Genomic DNA, 18,138 nt, shown 5'->3' on the forward strand with positions numbered 1-18,138 from the left:
GGGGGGGGATGTGGGGGGGGTTCTTCTCAAGGGGGATGTCACTCCCCGCATGACTGCACGGCTCTTAGAGCAGCCAGCTCCTCCTGACCCCCTTCGCTTCTACGGGGAGATTCGTAAAATTGGATTTTGTTGGACGTCAAAACGCAAGCCGCTAAATTGCGGCGGGGTTGTGGGGCAGCCGCAGAGCCATGGCAACGCCGGGAGATGCCAGAGCAGCTCCCCGGATCTCTCCCTTTGCCTTTTTAGCCTCCTCCCTCTGTTTCATCCAGATTCATGGCAGGAAAATATAATGAAAACCCCCCCGACAACCTCCCCTTCCCACTGCGGGCTCGGCTCCCATCCCCGAGCTTTGGGCAGCCCTGTTTTGGGGGGGGAATGGGCAAGGGCTATTTTTGTCCGTCCCATTTTGCGGGCAACCATGTTGTCACCCGAACCCTTGCGCAGCTTGGGAGCGGGGAGGGCAGCCCGCAGGGACTCGGGGAGGGGGGGGGACCCACGGCTCCTCCCAGGGCACCCACGAGGTAGAGGAGATGCCCTCAGGTTTGGAAAGAGCGAGAAGGCAGCCCTGAGCCGGTGGGAAGGCTTTTTCCCAGGAGGAAAGGGCACCTTCCAGGCAGCGATGACATAGCCCTGGGAACTGGGGGTCTCCAGGATGGTGGCGGAGGGCGAGACGCCGAAAATCGTGGCATCTTGCTGAGACTTGGAGGCTGGACGTGGTGGTGGCCAGAAATAGCCCGGTTGGCTCCATCCCAGGGCGGGCAGAGCTGCCAGACGAGGCCGGGCACCCCCCGGCCCAGGGTTGGGGCGCGTGGTCCAACGGGAAGGTGGGGCGAGGGGGGAGAAGAACCATCCCCGATGGGCTGGGAGGGTGCTGTCACGGGGGGTGTCTTTTGACGTGCCTCGTGTCTTCTTCCTGCAGCTTCCCCAAAAAACGCAGCCGCGTTCCCGCCGCCCTCCCCGCCGCCGCCGCCGCCAGCCCCGCGTAGCCCACCGCCATGGGGAAGGAGAAGACGCACATCAACATCGTCGTCATCGGGCATGTGGACTCTGGGAAATCCACCACCACCGGGCACCTCATCTACAAATGCGGGGGCATCGACAAAAGGACCATTGAGAAATTCGAGAAGGAAGCTGCCGAGGTGAGGAGACCCACCCCCAGCGTACCCCCCCAATCCCTCTTCACCCCAACTCCCACCCACAGGGATGCTCCATACAGATGCCCCACAAGTGTCCCATGGGCACTACTCCCCTTTTCCTGGTGCTGCCCTTCTCTTTCTCCCTTTGTTCCCATCTCTTTTTGTTCCCCTTGGGTCTTCCTGACTCCTCTGGCCTTGGGAAAATAGGCCATTTGGGCCCTCGCCACCCTCTTCTCCGGAGCTGGGGGACACCCTGCTGCGGGCTGTTAATGAGGGCAGGGGCACAGCGAGGTCTGCAAGGTGGGGTTAGGCTTCTGGAACAAACCATAGAGCTTCAGGGCATGAAATTCCTTCTAAATATAGCGTGCAAGGAGGAAAACCTGATAATCCCTCTCTGCCTAGTGCAGGGCTCTCCGAATTTCACCCCGAAGCATCTATTTCCAGTGCCTGCTGGGGACGAGGTGCAGCATCAGCCGGACCCCTCATTTGATCCACTTTGTTAAAAAAAACCCCATTCTCATTTTTCTCAAGCATCTGGCCTGATGTGGAGCTTGATTAGTAGCCGAAAGCTGGCGTGAAGGATGAGGATTTAAAGCAGATCCTTTTGTTTAGCTCTTGTAAAGGTGGCATTTGTGGCAAAGTCCTGGTGTGTGTGTGTGTGTTTAGTGTCACACAGTACGGCACCACCCCGCACCCATAACGTGGCAAACACGGAGATCCAAGAGGAAGAAATAGCTTTGGGGAGAAAAGCATGAATTGGAAGCTCTCCCAAAATTAATGATGGTAAATTCTAGAGAGGTGGGTGAGCCAGGAAAAAGCCGGGCTGTTATTGATAGGGCAGGTCTGCTCTCTCAGAAGATGGCTTATCGTCATCATTCCAGGAATCTTTAATGCAGATATCCCTCGATTGGTGGGGTTTATTTTTCTGGACAAGATCCTAAGTCTCAATGGAAGGAGAAAAAAAAAATAATAAAAAGATTTACAGGGCTGCCACTCTCAATTAGACATTTTGCTTGTCTGTCAGTCTTAACCCTTAGAATTTTGCCGATAGCATCTGAGCTAAAATACCCATTTTCCTGCCTCACTGTCAGCCCTTTTCCCCAGCCCTTAAGCAAAAGGGCTTCTTCCTTCCCACAAAATAATCTCTCCCTCCTGGTTTAAAATGATGATGATATCCCTCTATATGTGTCCCCCCCTCCCTTTGCCAACAGATGGGATATGGCGTGATTAGGTTATTGTAGGTGTGATTGCGGCTATTTTAATTGAAGAGACACTTTCACTGACTTGCCAGAATACGCGGGGACGGGGAGCTGCTATTAATAGCCTATTGACTGAGCTTACAGACTCCATTTTCTGATGCAGGGCTGGGGAAGGGTTTTCTTCCATTAGGTGGCATTCGCAGGAAATGGAGGCCTGTGTGCACCCAAAAAGCCAACAACAACCAAAAAAAAAAAGCCCAGGGTCTGATTTTTTTTTTTTTTTAAGATAAAAGAGAAAGGATCATTTTTTCTTTTTGACTCAGGGGCAGAGGTAACAGTATCTCCGAAAGAAAAGTTGCTCTATTTAAAAAAAAAATATAAAAAAAATCAGTATTTGTGGTCTCCAAATAGAAAGCTGTCCCTCGGCTGGGGTTTGATCACGGAAAATCAGGCTGTTTCTGGCACTGAACAGGGAAGGTATTGTGCAAAGCTAGATAATACCCTGGTTTTTTTCAACAGCAGCTCTGGGTAACTGAATATACCCCGTGAAAGGAGGGAAACTGTTTGCTAAATAAAGGATCTCATTTGTCTTCAGGTTACGTATGATGCCGAGTTCGGGGGGGGGTGGGTTTCACACAGGGTGACAGGCTTTTTGTGTGCCTGCTTGTGGGTGCCTGCAATAAGGAGAGAGAGAGAGAGAGAGCTGGGGGTCTGCTCCGTGCCTCAGTTTCCCCATCCAGAAGGGAAGGACTAAGCTGCTGGTGGCCAAAAGGCTGCAGGATGTGCTGATTGAGCTCCTGCCTGAGAACTACCCCTTATTAATGCATTGCACAACATTAATGTGCCATAATATTGCACCGTCCCTCGTTATATCTCCATCATTTCCCGCAGGAGATGAGCAGGCTCTAACGACCCCCTCCCTTTTTCCCTGGCAAGAATGGGGGTTGGATGTGTGTGCTGGAAAGGGTTAACCTCCCAGCTCATGCTCTGCCCCCTCACTAAGCCCGGATGCCAGGATGATGCTTAGGAGATTTCATTCTGGATCTTTCCACCCCCTTGACTGCCCTTCTTGCAGGCACCAGAGCTCCCAGTTGCCCAGCAGGGATGGGACATCACCCTCTCCACTCAGTGTCCCCCCTGAGAAGGGGGAGGCTTGCCCCTGGCTTTAGGATTTTGCCCGTAATCCTCCAGAGCAAGCTGCAAAGTCATCCCAGAGCTCAGCTGTTACGTAAATGAGCCGGCACCATTAATTCCTTGTGCTGGCCGGGCACGGGGCTGGAGTGGGGGGAACAGACCGGGGGGCAGAGCAGCCCCTCCCCGGGCATGGAGATGCTGTGTTAGGCTTCTTGGCCAGGACATCACTGAGGCATTCACTGCCTGCAATCAATCCACCTGGACTGGTGATTTATAATTGCCCATAATGAATTTTATGCATTGATACGCCAGAAGAAGCTGCGGTTGCGGAGAACATCGGGATGGATGGATGGGTGGGTGGATGGATGGGAGCAGGGTATCACAGCTCTGCCCTTGCACAGTGGTTAGAGCCCATCAAATCATCCACAAATGACCTAAATTCCATTTTCCATCTTAAAAAAGCAACATCCTTGCATCTGAGGCCAAGAGCTGATGATCGATGCTTGTTAACCCCTTGCTTTGACCTGGCTCCCCAGACTGCCCCAGCACACAGCGGGGTCACCAAGGGGATGGTCTTCTTCTGCCCCATCTCCATGCTGGCAGGCTCCCAGCTCAGACTGGGAGCACCACCTCCGTGCTGGGGAGGGGGGGGAAGTCCCGCTCTCCCTGGTGGTATGACGTCAAAGGACACCGACCTGAAGGAGAAGGTGGTTCAGAAGTGACATCATGGCTTTACCAAGGAGTGTGCTTTCTGCCAGGACAGACAGATTTACTGTAGCTGATCTCACCCAGCGTGATTTTATGCATTACAATGTTGGCTGAGACTTTGGCCATTTGGCAATGACAGTTGGTCTGGCTGCAGCTCACAGTAGCTTTTCATGTGAATTCACACACTCTGTGGCAAAAATCAATCACATTTCTATTCTGCTCATAGCAACCATCTTGCATTTCATTTTCTTTTAACCCATTCCCCTCCTACACCCCCGTCAGCGATGGGCTCACTCATGCAGCAATGCCCTTTCTCACTAACCAGCTGTCTCACAGGTTCACTTCATAGATAAAAATGCAACAATAAGAAGCTTTCCACCATCGCCGTGCAATTCTCTAGCACTGTGATTTCCCAGCAGCAGTGCAGGACCATGGTGTTTCATGGAGACCTCATGGGTCACTGGCTCCAGCTCCTGCCCATCCAGCCCCTCACAAATTCAATTCGTAGCTCTTCTTGCAGCCTCTCCTCCATCCTGTTGAAGAACACGTTGAGAACGATATCTCCTTTGATTTATATTTATTAATAAATAGGTCACATCTGCCATTGAATTTGGGGAGTTTTGCCTTTGATGTTTGCAATGTGACCTTCTGCCTCTGCGAGCTTGGGATGTGCCCTGGAGGGTGGGTTGCTGACACCAGCACTATGGGCTTGGGTTTCTCACCGGCTCTTGCCTTTGTGTTGGCCAGATGGGGAAGGGGTCCTTCAAATACGCCTGGGTGCTGGACAAGCTGAAGGCCGAGCGTGAGCGTGGCATCACCATTGACATCTCCCTGTGGAAGTTTGAGACCACCAAGTACTACATCACCATCATTGACGCGCCTGGCCACAGGGACTTCATCAAGAACATGATCACTGGGACCTCCCAGGTGAGAAATGGTGGCCAGGGGTTGGGTGGCTGCTGGAGGTGGGAGACTGAGACTTGCTGACAAGCCCAGGGTCACATAAGTCCTTTTGGAGTCGTTTAGGAGGTGGGTAGTTGAGGCAGCAGACATCAAGGAGCATTGAGCAGGGTCCACTCAAGACTCAGTGGCACCAGGGGACCCAACACACTGAGGTCCTGCACCTTGCTGGGCATCTGGGAGAAAGGACCAACTTGGGCACAGAGAGGTAGTTTCTTCACCCCATTTTGCCTGCTTGGAGGAGATGGGGATGAATATGGCCTCTCTGGGAAGTGGGATGCTGTGAGCTACAGACCTTTGTGTGAGGATATCTCCACATTATTTTATCCACTCGAGATTCAGTGGCACCAGGGGACCCAACACACTGAGGTCCTGCACCTTGCTGGGCATCTGGGAGAAAGGACCAACTTGGGCACAGAGAGGTAGTTTCTTCACCCCATTTTGCCTGCTTGGAGGAGATGGGGATGAATATGGCCAGTGCAGGGTGGTTCCCCCTCATAGCACTGCAGGACATTCCTGCATCTCCCTGTGGTTGATGGGAGCTGGATGAACCTCACTGGGTGCCCCGAGAGATTCCCATTGCAATGCCACTTGGGCTGAGCATGACTTTCTGTCAAACCCAGGCAGCTTCTGATGTGGGCTCTGGGGACAGAGGTCTCTGGGAAGTGGGATGCTGTGAGCTACAGACCTTTGTGTGAGGATATCTCCACATTATTTTAGCCTCAGCCAACTGAGGTATAGAAAGAAACTTCCAACAATCCCATAGGTTTTATTTGCTAAAGGAGACTCCTGGATCTTTTCTCCTTCCTTTTTGTTGAAACAGCTGTCTTTGTCCCATAAAACACATCACGTTAACAAACACAATGGTCATTCAGTGCAGGGTGGTTTCCCCTCATAGCACTGCAGGACATTCCTGCATCTCCCTGTGGTTGATGGGAGCTGGATGAACCTCACTGGGTGCCCCGAGAGATTCCCATTGCAATGCCACTTGGGCTGAGCATGACTTTCTGTCAAACCCAGGCAGCTTCTGATGTGGGCTCTGGGGACAGAGGTAACCTGAGGAAGAGTTGTCATGGCTGGAGTCTCACCCATCACCCAGGGAGATTATTTGCAGAACTTCAGTAGGGTTTTAGGTAAGGCCTTGGCTTTGCCATCCCTGGATGATCTAGATGAGATCCTGGTTAGAGTCATGCAACCTGGAGAGACCCACCCTGGTTTCCAAAACCATGGACAGTTGGCAAGTCTGAAACAACACAGTTAGGTCAGTTTTGAGGTAGATCAGCAGGATTATGGGTAGCAGCTGGCAGGGAGTGTGTCCAAACCATCCTTATTCTGAGTAATGTTCATCTGGGACTTACTCAAAGCTCTCAGGGGTGTCACCAGGAGGAGCAGAGCTCTCTGGGGACAGAAGCAATTCATTAGCTCTCTCCTCCCAGGCCGATTGCGCCGTCCTGATCGTTGCTGCCGGTGTGGGTGAATTTGAAGCCGGCATCTCCAAGAACGGGCAGACCCGTGAGCATGCCCTGCTGGCTTACACCTTGGGGGTGAAGCAGCTCATCGTGGGCATCAACAAGATGGATTCCACGGAGCCCCCTTACAGCGAGAAACGCTACGACGAGATCGTCAAGGAGGTCAGCGCCTACATCAAGAAGATCGGCTACAACCCAGCCACAGTCCCCTTCGTGCCCATCTCGGGCTGGCACGGAGACAACATGCTGGAGCCCTCTCCCAATGTAAGTGTGTGTTGTCTTCGATTTTTTCCCCCTCATCCTGACTGTCCTGATCCAGGCTGGAGCTGAGCTCCATGCTCTGAAAACCGCAGGCACATTTCATGCACCGGTTGTGTGTAATGGCCCGTGTTGCCAGCGTAGACGTGGTTGTCACGTAGCTCTGATTGCGGCCAGCCTGGATGAATGGGCCCACTGTTCCTGGGCACGCTGGTTGCTGTACCGTGGCCAGACGCCCCAGCAGCTAAACATGAGCATCTTCAGGAGATAATCTGTATGGCTTTGCTTCTGGGGTGTGATGTGAAGGTTCTGCATCGTCAGACCCATGGTGACGGTAAAGCCATCTGCAGCAGTTGTCACTCCCAGCAGGAATATCGTGTGTGGTTTTAGGGCATTGTTTTCTACGGCAAATTACATGATCTGATCACAAGCTTGTAACGGCTCCCTCCATGCAGCCGGGCTCCCGTGTGTTGGGTATTGAGTGTCCTTCCCCATCAGTGCCATATGCCACTGTGGCAGCCACAATTCCTGTTCCCGTGCCAGCATCTCACTTCTTAAGGTGATTTTTTTCTTGAGGAGATACCAGGTTTCTCATGATAAAACCGTGGAGCATCCATTTGGGTTTGGTCTTTCTCCAGCTGATTTTTCACAAGATCTCTCCCTCTGTGCATCAGTGGTGGGGGTGGTGGGCTCATGAAAATAAGGTGCTCTGGGTGAGCCCTTACCATTATATGGCAGCAGGGGAGAAAGAAGAGCTTGAAGAAAGACCAGGGCTTTTTGGTAACCAGGCTGCCAATAACAGTCGTTAACTCTGGCACTATTGTTTTTTGGAGGAAAAGCCACCCCAGCTTTAATCTTCTAAAGAAATGATGGGTTGCAGAGTTTTGGCCAGAGGAAAGTTCTTGCTGTCCTGCTGTCTTCTGGGTGACCTTGAGCAAGTTGCTCAGACCAGAAACACCCAGCCATCCCCTGTGAAATCAGTGGGAAATTTGATGCTTAAGGGTGCTTTAGGATTTCAGCGGTGGATTACGGGTCAGGGCTCTGTGACGAAGGAGGCAACGTATGAGGACAGCAGCAATCGAAGGAGGTCAATTGAGCAACTGAGATCATGAGCCTGAGCTAGAGGAGCGCTGCAATGCAAGCTCACACCACCATGAAACAGCTCACAGCCTTGCTCAGGAAAGAGAGCTCACTGGGGGGCTGGCTTGGAAGGAAGGAATTTTTTGGGGTGCTTGGGAGATTCCTGCTCCCTACGGAGCAGAGCTGGGATAAAGGTCAGCTGCGGCCATGCCAAACCCAGCCACATAGCTCCTGGGTGCCTCAAATCAGACAGGCTCCAAATGTCAGCAGCTGCTGGGCCGGGAAGATGATCCCCAACAATTCTCCTATTAATAGGCTGCCGAGGGGAGGCACAGAGCGGGATGGGGCTCGTTGGCCCCTTTCCTCCGGATGGGTCTTAAAGCATGTTCTCAACGTGATGCGCTGCCTGAGAGAAGGCAGGGGCCAAAATAACTCACCCCTCTGCTGTAAGGAAGAAGCTGGCTCCAGGGTGGGTTCCCAGCCTGGGAATTCCCAATTTCCCAGCCTGAGCTGGGGGATTGGGAAGAAAGCCTGGCCAGAGGTCTGGATTGCCATGAGTTATGCTGGAGAAGGAGCAGGGTCCTCCCCATGCTGTGGTCTCCAGGAGGTCCCCATCTTGCCTTTGCCAGGACACCGGCTCAGGACAGACTCCTCCTCCCCATATTGTGCCACGTCTAGGAGAGCTTAAGCAAGAAGCTGGTCTAGATATCTCTCCTCTTGTTCCTCGCCCAAAAAAGCTCTGATTTTTTTTGCGCTCACAGCTTCTGGCAGGCTTTCACTAAGGCACAAGACAGTCAAGTGATTTGTCCGTCAGGGGACTTATCAGAAAGTGGGGATTAGAGCCGTGACGTCCCTGCAGCTCCTGTCACCTCTGGGCAGGAGGAGGTGTGGTGGTACGTCAGGCTGGAGCCAGCTCTGTGTGGGAGCCTCCAGCCCACGTTCCCTCTTGCACAGCAGCCCAAGGCCAGCTGCAAAAAAATGAGGGCTGGGCTGTGCTTGCATCAAAGTTTGACATTTGAGAGCGTTTTTGGCAAATAGGGTTTCATGCGAAGGCAGCTTTCTGTTGGTGCAGCAGAGAGAACTGGGCCGTTCGATGTGGTTTGGGAGATTTGCACCCCACGGGATGCTGCAACCCAAATGCACCCAATCTATGACACAAGGGAGACTGGTGGCCTGGGGCTGCAGCCTTGATGTTGGGGTGCGTGGGTTGGGATGCTCTTGGGTTGGGTAGAATCAGAGAACGGAAGGTGCTCTGTACAATGCACTTAGGGTGCCAAAGAGTTGGAGCTCAGCTGATATTTGGGGGGCTTGAGGCTGCACTTTAACTTGCCTGGCTGTGGGGTTTGGTCAGATCCTGCTTTTGCTATAGGAGTGATGGAACAGGAATTGCTCTTTGGGAAGCAGATTTTGGGTTTACATGAGAGATGTTTTATTTGGGTGGCCCTAGGAGGCACCACAAACCAGGTTTTGTAGATGCTTCTCACCCTGAAGCCATGCTGAGGTGGATTTGCTCCCAGAAGGTGTCAAAGTGTGTTTTATCTGATTCTTGGGATGTCAGAAGTTCTCTGGATAACGCACCAAAAGGAAAAGGGATGGCTCTTACAGCCATGCATCATGGGGCAGAGGTTGCCATTTCTCCACCTCCCCGGCTTGAGGCTGCACTTTAACTTGCCTGGCTGTGGGGTTTGGTCAGATCCTGCTTTTGCTATAGGAGTGATGGAACAGGAATTGCTCTTTGGGAAGCAGATTTTGGGTTTACATGAGAGATGTTTTATTTGGGTGGCCCTAGGAGGCACCACAAACCAGGTTTTGTAGATGCTTCTCACCCTGAAGCCATGCTGAGGTGGATTTGCTCCCAGAAGGTGTCAAAGTGTGTTTTATCTGATTCTTGGGATGTCAGAAGTTCTCTGGATAACGCACCAAAAAGGAAAAGGGGCGGCTCTTACAGCCAGGCATCACGGGGCAGAGGTTGCCATTTCTCCACCTCCCCAAGCCATGCAGGGGCAGAGGGACAGGACCTGTGGGCACATGGTGGCTGTCTCCTTTCAGAGCGGAGCCCATGGGCTGGTGGCTGCTGGGGCAGCTGCTGTCATGGGCGCCTGCCCGGCGTTTTGGGCCATGCGACAGCAGGCTGGGGGGAAGGTCTGAGTCACCCGGTCCATCACATGCGGCTCCGTCACCGGCTGGATGGATTTATCATCTCACCGAGCTGTTAGCCCTGCGCTGGGGCCGCCTGCGTAGCAATAGCTGCAGTGCCCTGGGACATATCCCTCCACAAAAGTGTCCCCAGGCTCCTCCTGCCACTGTCACCAAGGAAGACAATTGGTGTCAGATGTGAACCTCTGAAGGATGCTGACCCGGACACATTTGATGCAGGCTGAATTCCTTGGCTGGACCAAGCTCTTCCCCTTGCTCCTTTCCCAAAACGGTGCAGATTGTGGGATGGGAAACCAGCTGTGTCTTCCAGGGATGGCTGTGAAACCGGGGGCATTTTGGGGGTCCCATTTGACCCCTACCCCTATACCCATTGTGCTGTGACACGGTGCCTAAGTGCCTTGGTGCCTAAGGAAAAAGCCATATCCATCACGTGTGTGATGGAGCTGGGACACATGGGCTCTTTTACATCTGAGTGGGAAAATATCATCTAAACCTCTCTGTGCAGAGGAAGGAGGAATGACCTTGTGGACTCCGAGCTCTGTTTGTTGTATCAGGGCTACTTCAGACCCGGGACTGAATTTTTCTTGCTGGCAAGCCCTTCAGCTTCCAGATGTGCACCCAAGAAAGCACTGTGTTCCCTGCATCAAACCATGGCATCTACTGAACACATTTTCCTACCTCTCTGCCCTTTTTTTTCTGGGTAATTTTAGCTTCAAGAGTCCAATTTAGGGCAGGAGCAGAGAGCAGAGGCGAAAAATAACCTTGCCTCTCAGCAGCCCTAGTGCAAGCCCCAGGTTTCCAGCATCCTCCCAAGCCAGGGTTCAAAACTCAAACCCTGGAGGGGCAATGGCAGGAGCGAGCAGGGAGAAGGGTCCATGTGGGGCTCACCTTGAAGAAACTCAGTTCCCAGGACTGAAGGTTGGGCACTTTGTAGCTGGGACTTGGCGGGGGACCCTGTGGTCCCTGTGCCATCATTGCTGGAAGGCAGGATCCAGGCAGCTGGCATGGGAAGGCAACATCCACAGGTTGGGAATGGTGACTGTGAGTTTGCTGGATTTAACCACTTCCATCCTTTTTCTCCTGTTAATGCGTGTTTTGCACATTTCTAGGAGAGAGGGGGGAGATTGAGCAAGGGGGTGCAGATAAGCCTGTGGGGATGATGGATTAAAAAGGGCTCCCAGTCCCCAGGTAAAGCCATGGCATGGTTGGACTGACTCCATGAAGGTTGTCCTGGTGGGATGTCTCTCTGGGATCACCTCTGGATGCTGAGGACGGGCACACCCAGTTCATGTAACTGCTGCTCTGTTTCCAGATGCCTTGGTTCAAAGGCTGGAAGGTGGAGCGTAAGGAAGGCAACGCCAGCGGGGTGTCCCTCTTGGAGGCCCTGGACACCATCCTGCCCCCAACCCGCCCCACAGATAAACCCCTGCGCCTGCCCCTCCAGGACGTCTACAAGATCGGAGGTGAGCAAAAGCCTTGTCACTGTCCCTCTCTCCTCTGCTTTAACCAGAGTCTTCATTCCATGGGAATCTGGGAATGGCATTTCCAGGTACTGGGAGACTGAAGGGACTGGACTCAAATTTGAGATAATGTTGGGGAGAAGGGTGGTAGCTCCAGGGCAAAGACCCCGTTTGAGACTGGGCTGTCTGGGGTTGGAGGTTGACATGCCCAAAGGTGCCCAGGGACCGGTGAGGAGCAGGAATTTTGTGGGCTCTCCCCAGGGAACACGCCACACCAAAATGGCTGCAAATTTGGGTGTCCCAGAGGTCACGGCTGGTAGGGCAAGATGGAGGCAGCAAAAATGGGCTGGAGCCTGGATGAGGGACAAGGCCAGCGGGCAGGGCCACCGGTGAGGCTGGTGTGCAGCAGCTTGGCCACGGTCTGCCCCTGCTTCCCAAATGCTGGTGTCCATCACCGGCACCTCCGTCTGCCGAGCTGGACTGCGGCACCAGCCATGTAGGGAGCTCGTCGCGTCTCCCTTTCCCTCTGGAGAGGTGATGGGGACACTTTTATGAGCTATAAATACCCCATGAGCTCTCCGACCTGCTGGCAGCAGCGGGCAGCCCTGCTGACTCACCCACCCGCCGCCTCAGGCAGGAACGGCCGTTTCCAGCTCTTTTCCACACTTTTCCAAGAACACGTGTGCTGCACAAACCAGGCAGGGGTTGAAGATGGGTTTCAGCAGGCTTTCTAATGCAGTTTTTCCCTTGCAATGGAGATGGAAGGTGGTGAGGTCTGTGTCCTAGCACAGCTGGGGCAAAGAGATGGGGTTTTACCATGAGGCGGGTCCTTAGAGAGCAGAGGGTCCACCCAACCTCCCCAACCTCTTTTCAAGGTTGTTTCTCTTAATGTCTCTTCACCTGACCCCAAAGGTGAGTTTCTTCTGAAGTCTCCTGATGACACAGGGTGTGAAATGTCCCCTTCATTTAATCAGCCACCCTCGTTCCCTGGCACAGCTGGGCCTTGTCCCATGCTGATGGTGCGGCCATCAGGGATGTGGAGCATTTTGTTGCACGTACACTGTGATGTGCCCAGACCTCCAAGCAGGAGATGCCACAGCTGTTACAAAGGAAGATCTTTCAGAGCATGTGGATTGCTCGTGGCCTTCTGATGATAGCGTTATTCCTTTTTTACAAAACATTGGATAAAAAGGACAGACTCATGGTATTTTTGAAGACCTTAGTGTTGATCTCCCAGTTAAAAACTGTGGGGTTTTGGGCAAGAAGCAAGCATGGTCTTTGGTGAAAGCCACTGGAGATATCTTGCTTTTTCTGCAGCCAGGTTCTGACCCAGGGATATGCCAAGCAGGTTACGTTTTGCTCTGTCCTTGTCTCTGCAGGGATCGGCACAGTCCCTGTGGGCCGGGTGGAGACCGGCATCCTGCGGCCCGGCATGGTGGTCACCTTTGCGCCCGTGAACATCACCACTGAGGTGAAGTCTGTGGAGATGCACCACGAGGCCCTGAGCGAGGCTCTGCCTGGGGACAACGTTGGCTTCAACGTGAAGAACGTCTCTGTGAAGGACATCCGCCGCGGGAACGTCTGCGGGGACAGCAAGTCGGACCCGCCGCAGGAGGCAGCTCAGTTCACGTCTCAGGTCAGCAGAGCTGGTGGTGCCACCATGCATGGCTTGCCACCATTCTCCAGCTCCCAGCCTTGCCCTGACATCGCTCTGTCCCCCAGGTGATCATCCTGAACCACCCCGGCCAGATCAGTGCCGGCTACTCGCCTGTCATCGACTGCCACACCGCACACATCGCCTGCAAGTTCGCTGAGCTGAAGGAGAAGATCGACCGGCGCTCCGGCAAGAAGCTGGAGGACAACCCCAAGTCCCTGAAATCGGGCGACGCGGCCATCGTGGAGATGATCCCTGGCAAGCCGATGTGTGTGGAGAGCTTCTCCCAGTACCCACCCCTTGGTAAGGGAACAACTCTTTGGAGGTCTCCTATGGAGGAGCATGAAGGTTTTAAACGTGTAGAGCACACAGCAGACATGCTGAGCCTCTCCCAGTATCCCCCACCAGTTAGACTGAGGAGGGGGCTGAGCATGTTTTATTGCTCCCCCATGTACTGGGGGGTACAAAGATGATGCATTAACTGTGTTAGGGCTGGTGGGGTGGGACAGGCTCTCTGCTGAGCTGGGTTTCCAAAGGCAAGGCTGGGTTTCCCTCTGGGAGTAACAGGACCTTTCCTTCCAGGTTACTAAACCTGATAGTTTCTGAATGCAGAAACATTTTTCAGCTTCCCCATCTCTGCCCTAAAATACAACTGGTCAGAAGAAGGAAAGAAGAAGGAGACCTCAGTGGAGGTCACCTTTTAGTGGAGGGAATCACATGCTTTCTTTGGATGATGTTGCCCATCTGGAAGCTTTAGCAATGCCGGGAGCTTGCAGAGAGCAGATGTGATTTAAGTTTAATAAATAGTCATCTAAACAGAGAGGTGCATCAGGGCTAGCTTGGTGGTCAGAGCAAAGGTTGATGGCTCAAGTTCCTGCAGGAACCTGCTCCAAGGACAGGGGTAACACATTGCACCATGAGTGGTGGGTGTAGATCCCACTGTCACCCACCCAGAAGAGCCCAGCCTTAGGGAAGGCAAGGTGGCCACCTTTCACTCATGTCCCCCCGTTCTCCATCCCACAGGCCGCTTCGCTGTCCGTGACATGCGGCAGACCGTGGCCGTGGGCGTCATCAAGAACGTGGAGAAGAAAAGTGGTGGGGCTGGTAAAGTCACCAAGTCTGCCCAGAAGGCCCAGAAGGCTGGCAAATGAATCGTGGGCTCCCAGTGCATCGCGCAGAAACCATCCCTGACACCAGGACGCTGCCACCGTCTCCCCCGGGCGCATGTGTGCACATCAGCTTGTAAGAGTTTATATGTCAACGACTGGATGCTCACCATTAAGGTCCAGTGGAAATTCTTTAAAAGGAAAAGCATGTTCCAGCGTTTGTGAGGCTTCATGTTAATTTTACCAATAAAACTGGTACAACATCCACAGTGGAAAAAAAAAACCCCAAACAAAAAAAAAACAAAAAAAAAAACCAAAACAAACCAACCAACCCAAAAGGTGTGGAGCTCTGTGTGTGCGTCTGTCATTGAGAGGGGCTGGTTTTGATGGGTTTTGTGTCATCCCACTTAAAGCAGATGGTGGGGATGGACACAGGCAGGGCTGGGGTGGAGATTTGGAGGAAGGAGGAGAGTTGGGGACCCATATTCAGGGTGTCACCCAGACCCAAGGTCTCCCCCCTTGACCAATGCAGGTGTCTGGGCTGGTTCCCCCAGCCTAAAGCAGGGGCTGCTCTTACAGCAGTTTTTATATTCTCCTTAACCTGCTCAACCCTCTAATATCAATTATCAGGCCCTTTGTTATAATTTTGCCACACAAAATAAGCTTAAGTTAACCTCCTACAGTTATGCCATTTAAAGAAAGAAAATAGTATACCCCGTATGTCCTGGAAGGCCAAGCAGCATCACTTTTAATAATAGGTTTTTATAATACCTCATCATTTTGGGACAAGTGGCCAAGTCTGCCTTCTCTCTACACACTTCTTTTCCTCACCCATGGTGGATCCCTCAGCCCTTTCCAAACAACACAACGGGAGCATTTCTCCCCAGTTGAAGCCGTGTGCTGGAGTCCAGACGTGACTTGGGACTCCCAGGAAGCCCCAAAACTCCTGGTCTTCACCCAGGATGGTGTCTCATCTCCCATTGCAAACTTGCAGCCCCAGAGCGAGGTCTGGGCCTCTCCCCACTCCACCCAGTGGCAGCTGCCTCGATCCAAAGGGTTGTGGTTTGTCCGAGTGGTGAGGAATGACCAAAACAGGACAGCCAGGAGCTTGGAGGAGGGAAGGGTGGGAGCACAGAGCACGAGAAGGACTAGGAGGTGGTATGGTGGGCATGGAGAAGGAGAGAGAAGGTGTAAGGGTGCTGCTCCCACCACAGCACTGTGGGGACATTTCCAAGGGACATTTCCTCCCTGACGGTGGGGTTAGCATCGTGCTGGGTCATCCTGAGGTTCCCTGTGCTCACAACTGGGATTTTAGGAGAAGCCACAGTGTTGGGAGAGGACATCATGCACGGGCTCTGTGGAGGATGGCATCATGCAAGGTCCTTCCCAGGAGAGCTCCAGAGGCACAAGTGTCATTACTGTTTGTGTTGCAGGAGCCCTTAATGATCCTAATTAACATCTGTCGCTCTGCAGCATTAAGTGTCCCCGGGCAGAGCCTCAAGGACTCTACGACAAGGTGAATTACAGAGACCACTGCATGAAGCCACCCCTGCCTGCTCCACCAACACTGTCCCCATCCCATGTCCCGGTTTGAGAGCAGACAGACACGTGCTGGCTCACAAAGCCACATTCCCCAAAACTCTGTGCAGTTTTGGGACACCTCACCCCCCTTCCCAGCCCCCAGCAGCCACCAGCTTGCCTCATCCGTAGAAATTGATTTGATGCCCAAGGTCTTTGTAGTATTTGGGCTTTATGAAGTGCCATGTCCTTGGCGTGCCACAAATTGGAAGGGGACCTGGGGATCCCTCCAGGCACAGCACAACTGTGGGAGAAGGCTGTTTTCCCACTGATAGTTTAATCTCCTCTTCCAGCTCCTCCTGCATGTCCCAGCACCTGAGGCATGTTGTCCTTAAGCCAGCACGGTGGACTTGTGCCCCTTCCTGGGTATTTCCAAGCAGGGCAGGAGAACATCATCATGCACATGTTTTTTCTCCACCCTTAAAAGCAGCAGGAACATAAACTCCTGTGGGAACATCCCTCCTGCACTGTGCAGGAACCTCCAGCTCTCTGGTCCAGCAGGAGCAGGGACAACTTTGGGGTCAGGTGAGGGACAGAGAGGAGCAGCTGCAAAGTCTGCACCTGGTCCTCTGTAGCTATTTCAAAAGCAAAAACAAGTTTGACAAAACCACAGCTACGTTTCCATAGAAATATGCCAGGGGAGCTGTGAAAGATGCTCTGGGAGCGATGCACAAGTGGTGCAGTAATTAACAGTGTAGCTGCAGAAAAGGAAAAATATAAACCCCAGAGGATTTAACTCAAACCTGCTCGCGGCTCACAGCAGGTCCAAATTTTCAGCCTGATTTCAGTGCCGTTAGTACCCAAGGAAATCTGCAGGATCAGAAAGAAGAGACAGGGCCTGAAGTGAGATGTCTGCAGTAGCAGCCCCAGTATGGGGAGGTTTGGGGTAGGCTCTGTAGAGAGACAAAATTAACAGAAATATTCAAATTAAGACCCACTTCAAGCATGAGGTTCAAAATTGAAAATGAAGTACCCTGGATTTCTGGGGATCACAAATCCAAAATCAAACGAAGCCATGACCTGTCTCCACCCAGACCTTGGCTTTGAAGACCCATTGTGGATCTGGGTTTTGGGACCAGATCAATGATCCCCCTGTGCAAATCGTTGCCTGACCCCACAGGGCTGCAGGCGCACTGGGGACGATGCTTTATTTGGCGCAGGTGACCCATTTTTGGGGGTTCCACCAAAATTACGAGCAACCCCGCGTCACCCTGAGCGGGGCCACAGATGGCTTTTGGCAAACAAACCTTGCAGGGAGCTCAAGTTGATTCTTGAACCATCACCACCGAGTGAAAGCGGGTGGGCGTTGTGTGGCCCGTGGCAGGTGATATTTATAGGGCTGTGCTGGTGAGATGCACTTTAAAACACTAACTTCTCCTCCAACTCCTCCTTGCCACGGCCAGGGACCTCACAACCGAGAACTCAGAAGCTTTGTTTTTTTTCCACCTAGCAACTTTTGATCATTTTGGAGGCCTTTTTCATCACCGTCCTCCCGCAGGGGCGGTGGATGCTCCTCTTCCATAGCAGTCTCAGCGATGCCATCTCGTGGAAAGAGGGACAAAGTCCTCCTGGAGCTGCTGCCAAGGAGAAGAAACCCAGCCCCACGTCCCTCCTCTGCAAAGCCAGGCCCTGGCAGGCAGCTGGTCCATAAGCCAAGCAAAGGGTACAGCCTCGGGAGCTGCAAAGTGCTTGTTGGCATTTCTTTGGGGACCAGAGTTTGCAAATGTGATTGTATTACCTGAAATTTAAAGCTCCTGGGGGGAAAATCACTAGAGGTTGTAGGAAAGTCAAAAAGCGTCAGGGCTGGCTCTTCTGTCCTGCTGCTGATCAGTTCTTCAAGTGGTTGAAGATGGACCTGGAAGAAGTGGCAAGAAGAGGGAGATGCTGGGGGGGGGAAGGACCACATGAATGGATGTGGACCAGCATCCTGTTTCCAAAAGGGACATCATCTCCACGGTACAAGCACGCCCTGCACAAAATATAGCACTGATGTCTCCTTGGGGTTTCCTGATGGAGATGGGAAGACCCCACGAACGGGACCATCCTCCAAGGCCCATCCCTGGTGCTGGCTGCTCTCGTCACACCCGCTGGAGCAGGAGGAACGAGCACCTTCTCCTTTCCCACCTCTACCCCACGGGCCTCGTGTCTGGCTGTGCACTGTTAATAATTTAAGGTAAGTTTCCTTAATCCAGCGGCGCTGATTGGCCGACTCAGCAGGCACTTTGGGCTACTCTAAAAA

General features: G+C 52.9%; 1 protein-coding gene across 1 annotated transcript; it reads left to right on the forward strand.

The window, feature by feature from the left end:
* Nucleotides 1-919: 919 nt before the first annotated feature.
* On the forward strand, nucleotides 920-14,590 carry EEF1A2 (eukaryotic translation elongation factor 1 alpha 2). Its single transcript, XM_014956156.1, has 7 exons — nucleotides 920-1,139; nucleotides 4,925-5,104; nucleotides 6,574-6,870; nucleotides 11,414-11,564; nucleotides 12,941-13,197; nucleotides 13,284-13,518; nucleotides 14,239-14,590. Exons 1-7 carry the CDS (start codon nucleotides 996-998, stop codon nucleotides 14,364-14,366), a joined length of 1,392 nt encoding a protein of 463 aa, XP_014811642.1. The 5' UTR covers nucleotides 920-995; the 3' UTR covers nucleotides 14,367-14,590.
* The last annotated feature ends 3,548 nt before the right edge of the window (nucleotides 14,591-18,138 follow it).

Source organism: Calidris pugnax, unplaced genomic scaffold (assembly GCF_001431845.1).
Source record: "Calidris pugnax isolate Ruff unplaced genomic scaffold, ASM143184v1 scaffold50, whole genome shotgun sequence".
NCBI lineage: Eukaryota > Metazoa > Chordata > Aves > Charadriiformes > Scolopacidae > Calidris > Calidris pugnax.